The sequence below is a fragment of the Sinocyclocheilus grahami genome, unplaced genomic scaffold, assembly GCF_001515645.1.
Source record: "Sinocyclocheilus grahami isolate Dianchi unplaced genomic scaffold, SAMN03320097.WGS_v1.1 scaffold253.1, whole genome shotgun sequence".
Lineage (NCBI taxonomy): Eukaryota > Metazoa > Chordata > Actinopteri > Cypriniformes > Cyprinidae > Sinocyclocheilus > Sinocyclocheilus grahami.
In genome coordinates this window covers 1,678,068-1,684,067 of record NW_015505432.1, presented here as the reverse complement: position 1 = coordinate 1,684,067, position 6,000 = coordinate 1,678,068, and the positions used below count along the sequence as shown (strand labels likewise).

The 6,000-nt window shown below is 35.5% G+C and overlaps 1 protein-coding gene across 4 annotated transcripts in view; it reads right to left on the bottom strand.

Annotated features, from left to right (window-relative positions):
* Nucleotides 1-351: 351 nt before the first annotated feature.
* Nucleotides 352-6,000, bottom strand: part of LOC107598593 (rho GTPase-activating protein 12-like) — a 40,070-nt gene continuing 34,421 nt past the window's right edge. For all 4 annotated transcript variants that reach the window (XM_016289982.1, XM_016289983.1, XM_016289984.1 and 1 more), the window contains 10 exons: nt 5,874-5,958; nt 5,691-5,792; nt 5,498-5,596; nt 5,303-5,405; nt 4,099-4,224; nt 3,904-4,002; nt 2,916-2,993; nt 2,398-2,526; nt 1,303-1,408; nt 352-1,227 (listed from right to left, as the gene is read on the bottom strand). In XM_016289982.1, coding sequence (XP_016145468.1) covers nt 1,053-1,227; nt 1,303-1,408; nt 2,398-2,526; nt 2,916-2,993; nt 3,904-4,002; nt 4,099-4,224; nt 5,303-5,405; nt 5,498-5,596; nt 5,691-5,792; nt 5,874-5,958 — 1,102 coding nt within the window. In that variant the 3' untranslated portion in view covers nt 352-1,052. The remainder of the gene's footprint in view (nt 1,228-1,302; nt 1,409-2,397; nt 2,527-2,915; nt 2,994-3,903; nt 4,003-4,098; nt 4,225-5,302; nt 5,406-5,497; nt 5,597-5,690; nt 5,793-5,873; nt 5,959-6,000) is intronic.

The following is a 6,000-nucleotide window of genomic DNA, read 5'->3' as shown; positions in this document are numbered from 1 at the left end:
CACACACACACACTCGCTCACACACACACACTCGCTCACACACACACACACACTCGCTCACTCTCACACGCACACACTCACACTCACACGCACACACACACTCACACTCACACACTCGCTCACACTCACTCACACTCACACACACACTCACACACACTCACTCACACACACTCACTCACTCACACACTCACACACTCACACACTCACACTCTCACACACTCACTCACTCACTCACTCACTCACACACAAATCTTACAGTGATTACTATATGAGTGTGCCAATTTTCATAAAATATTAATGCTTAATCTATGTGCAAATTCAGATTCTATATTTTGGTACCAAAAAAATCTAAAATATTGTGCCTTTAATGACAATGTACAAGACTTACAACTTAAAATTTCCAATTTACAGTAACAGGCCTGTAGTATTTTCTTTGTAAAGTTCTATGTTACAGATGCAAGTATTAAATAAAATAAAAAAAATTGACACCTAAACATAAAAATGTCGTAATTTAATATTATTCACCTATTATCACATTGCGAATCCAAACAAATCGGGTAAAAACTTGCAGTGTTTTGCACGACTCTACAGAAAGACCACAGGAAAGCAAGTTAAATTAAATGATTATTTAACTGACCTGCTCTTTCCATAGCAGGAAAAACCAGGAGTAGCTCAAAAAAAGTTTAAGAAGAAAGCTCACTGATATTCTTACATAACTTCCTGTGATGCAGCTCTCTTTAAGTCTAAAAGGAAACACAACACATTATTTTAAACTACATTTTAGCTATACAGCTTTAAAATGTGTATTGCCCTTATTGGCCAACATCTAAACTGCTCATGTAAAACGCTTCAGTGATATTAATATATTAATCATAGATGCTACTGTTCTAGATTTCTGTAGCATCTCTACTCATAACCTGCTGTAAAATGTGCCAGTCGGAGGCTTTCCTCCACAGATCTGTATACTGTCCCCGTCACTGGACCGAGATCAGTTTTGCACCTTCATCTCCAGCATTTGAGTGGGGTTTGTATTCAGTGCAAGTTCAGGTCAATCACATGTGGAAGATCGACTGAAATTCATTGAGTAAGAATTCTACAATCTGGTTCTGGAAGACCATGTAAGTGGTGATGTTTGCCGTCTCCACCTCTGGTTTGAGTAACGTTGGGCCGAAAACGATAGCCACGTTCTGCACAGTCATTCTGTTCTCATCACCATGTTGAATGACCCTGAAAGAAAGAGACATGCTGTAGATACATACAGTAATATTTATAAAAATATGTATGTAAAATAAAAAAACATACTTGCGTAAATGGCTAAAGAGGGCCTCCATTGTTTCACGGTTGGGTGGTAGCAAAGACCGCACCAGATTTCTCATGTGTGCTATTTTATTGTAATAATCAGGGATTTCTGTATCAAAACACAAGAAAAATAATAAATTAAGTAAAATTATCTTTCTATAGATAGATAGATATATAGAAAAAAGTTTTAAAATGAATGAAAATTTATGAAAATGTTTGTAGTTTAATGCATTTCTGTAGTTTAATATAATTTCCACCACAAATTATTTTATCAGCATAATAATCACATAAAAAAACAGTTTTTTGGAGTCAAAAAATCGTTTTTTCACAAATAAATGTGAAAATTGTTCTATTTTGCATTTTTAGAGTTTAATTATTATTTATTTTTAACTACAAATGATATTATCAGCATAATAATTATATTAATATTGTACAGTCAAAAAGTCAGAGAAAAAAAATTATATTTTGCATTTTTGTAGTATATTGTTAGTATAATGGCATTAAATAAAAATAATTTAATGAAATTTAATTAAATAAAAATATCAATATTGTTAAATAAGTAATAAAAATATCAATATTGTGGATTCAAAAAGAGAAAAAATTATTAAAAAAATTCTATTTTGCATATTTTTTGTATTTTGTATTTTCACTACACATTATATTATCAGCATAATAATTATATTGAATAAAAATATGAGTCAAAAAAAGAAAATTGTAGTTTAATACACTGTTACACTATTTATACACTATTTTCACTACAAATCTGTATTATCAGCATAATAATTTGGGGGAAGAACTGAAAAATTAACAGATTTCAGAACGTCTTCTTTTATTTTTAGAAAGTATTAAGCGTGTCCTCTTCTTGCTTTTGTATGTAAGCAGCACTTGAGCTGCATAAACTCCACAAGTCTGTGTAAAATCTGATGATCATGTTATCTAGCTCAATTTAAGAATCAAAGCAAGGACATCTGACAAAAGAGTTCACAAATATCAGTGTCGGAAATGTGCTTTTATTTAGCCATTGAAAACCCCACACTGGAAACAGCTAGAGCCCAACTCTCATGTTTCTATGTACAGTCCATTCAATCGGGATCTTACTGATGCCATTGATGAAATCATTGAAGAGATTGTAAGGGAAGAGAGGCTCCTGCAGCTCTCTGAAGAAGAGCTTCAGCGCTCCTGTGATCACATGGATGTCCCAGTTCCCCTCCTCCAGGTCCAGATCCTCTGGAGAAACACACAGAGAAACTCACGAGTCAGTCAGAGGAGCTGACCAAATATGAGAAAAAAAACTAAACAGAATGTGACAATAATAAGTGGTGCGTCCCCTCGCAAGAATTCTATTTCTAGTGTTAGCATTAAATATAAAAAGTCTTATTTCTTAGAAAATGAATAGCACATCTCCCACATGAGTTGAGGTGTCACTTATCCACTGTCCAGGACAAATTACACACCAATAAGTGTAATATTTAAGTTGCAGCTCTTATTATGAGCAAATGTAATAGTGAAGAAACTAACAAGCTATAATAGAGAGTATGAAATCCTGGTGCAGACATGAAGTAAAGACCAAGTAAACTGAACTGATGAAGCGTAAAATGCATCCTGATGAATTTTACCATGATCTGCTTTGAAACGCAGTTTCTGGATGACCGCCAGATTCCCACTAACTCTGTAGAGTCCATCGATCCCCAGACCTGATGGATAACAACAATAAAAATCAGTTCAGGCAGATTTATTAAAACGCTGCATTTTTAGGTTATTTTGCCTTAGCAGTCTAACAGTGCTCGTCAATGTCAAAATGACTGAGATGGCCAATCAAATCAAAGTAGGCGGGCTTTAGACAGAAAACAAACATGAATTCCGGTGTGACACTTCAGTTTTTAATGATTAGAAGACTGTGAGGTCAGATATAAGTAACTAAATATTTAATACTTGACAACTACCGCCATAGTAATGTTAAACAATGCACAGCAATACCCAGTGATGAAAACTAAAAATTAAATCCTTTAATTATTCACTTCATTTAAAAGGTTCCTATTATGCTTTTTTACAAAGTCTTGATTTTGTTTAGGGGGTGTACTAGAACAGGCTCTCATACTAGGTTGTCACATATTTTACATTATTACAATACCGTCTGCCTTGGGAAAGCTAGCGTGTCTCCGACATAGTGATAACACTCGCTGCCTTCTCTAGTGCAGCTCAACCAGGTCTCGTCCCATTTGTCAATATTTGTGATATCACAAATCCCGGAAACATATGCGTTGTAGTCCAAACGAGTCGTTCGTTGTAGTTTTTGAAAAGTGATTTCTGTTAAATAAAACGTCTCCTTTTGAAGTGGACTTTGAGCTTTGTAACTTTGCAGATCTTTTTTATGCTCAAACAGCAACATTACAGACTGACTAAAGCTGAAAAAGTGAAAAAGCATAATAGGACCCCTTTAAATAAAAAGACCATCAAAATTTCTCCCCAAAATAAAATAAAATAAAAGGTTCCCTCCCAATGCTCCTGACATGGTTCTGGTCTTGATATTTAATTATATAAATTATCGATCCAAAGTCAATTTCAATAAACAACATGTTTGGCAGTGGTGTAAAAGTAACACACCTCTTTTCTCTACTGTCCGGATGCATTTCTCCACAAAGCTGGGCACTCTCGTCTTTTCTTGGCTGCAAAGATTGTGCAAGTGACATCCGAATACATTTTCTGTGGGAGAAGGATCAAAGGGTCACATTAGAATCATTAGAACCCAAATCTTCTGTACAAGCAGCAGGAAATGGATGAGGGAAAGCGGTGGGCGACCTCTGATATATCCTTTGTCTTTGACCGACTGCAGGGTGGGCCGCTTGAGGAGAAACTTCTTCAGTTTGGTACGGACCTTCTTCTGATCTGCTTCAGATGTTGAAGTGGATGAAGGATGACGAGATGCTAATGACCAAAAAGAGGCATTTGTACACACATTTTCTGTGCTTTCAGCATTTTCTGTTCAAAACATTTTGAGTATCTTTAGTTTTTTATTAATGGATTAAATTTACTGTAATTATTTATTTTGTTAGGGGAAAAACAGACATTTTTCAAAATATCTTTTTTTGTGTTTAACAGAAGAAAGAAAGCCATTCAAGTTGCTCAATAACATGAGGATTTACATTTTTGGGTGAACTATTCCTTTAACCCTTTGCTGGTCTTTGATCATTTTTAAATGAAAAAAGTTGACGAATTTTTTTAACATTTTGATCATTGCAATAGAACAAAACTTGGTGCCTTTATTGGCACTTGCTATGTTTGGTACTTGCTGTTGCAATCATTATTCTACATTTCTGTTTCTTAAATTTCTGTCTTGCTTGCCCCTTTATTATTTATTTCTGTTGTTATTATTGTACTGCTGTAGACTGCCTAAGTCTTACAAAAAGCATTTCAATGTACATTCTGTCACTGACACTTGTACATATGACAAATAAAACTTGAAACTATATAAACAAACATGCACACACAAACTTGTTTCTGTGAATTGTGGGGACTTTCGATAGACTTCTATTACTTTTATACTGACCAAACAATATTTTCTATCCCCTAAGCCTAAACCTACCCCTTACAGAAAACCTGTTTGCATTGTTACACTTTCAGATAAACATCATTTACTATTTTTAATAATTTTCTCCCTCGTGGGGCCCGCAGGTCAGTCCCCACAATGTCAAAAATTTCAGGTTTTACTATCCTATGCTCCACAATGTAGCATAAGTACACACACACACACACACACACACACACACACACACACACACACACACACACACACACACACACACACACACACAAATAGAAAAGTTTAAATAGTTAAAAAAAAGTTACACTGATCAAAAACGATCACCATATAAAATGGAAATTGGAAATGGAAATGATATGAAACTATAAAACATATACGATACATTACTTACATTACATAAAAAATAAAAAGTTACACTTATTACACTTATACTAGAGGGTTAAGACTCATTTGAAGCACTACCATTGCTCATAGTTCTTTTGTCGAAGGGTCTGTCCTCTCTGTCTATGCTTGAGGACTTCTCAACGACTTCCTCCTCATCCTCAGAGTGGTGTTGTTCGGCATCCTGACGCAGATGAGCAACGCAGAAACACACAATTGTAGATTATGCAGAGAAAAACATAACCAGGTTTTGACAATGTTCATTTTTGGACTCACCAGCTGGCGTATGGTGTCTGTGATGATCTTATACCAGTCAGTGATGATGCTCTCAGTGTCGTACTGGATCAGGTACTCCACGCCAGTGCGACTCTTAAGCTGAATGAATAATGAATAAACACACATGGAACGTCAAGAAAACACACATAGGTAAAGTACACAGAATGATCATCCAGTGCTGTAACGGCCATACTTCCAAAACATTTTTCTTGCTTGATTTGTCCTTGTTTGCCCGGTTAATTGTTGCTCCTTTCAGCTCCACTGTGAATTCTGGGACTATCTGATTGGTTTTGCCCTACGTAATATAAAATGCATTTAGTGTTGTGAAACAAAAATGAAATAATGCAAATTCCACATTTGGGGGTTTGTTTCTCACCGATGCTCCAACTGGTGACTTTGGATCCTTATGGAATGTCAGTATTCCTCCATGGAGAACCGTCCAGGAATTACTCCAGTTCTTCCTGTGGGACGATTGGTATACATATGGACATAACAGTTTTCAC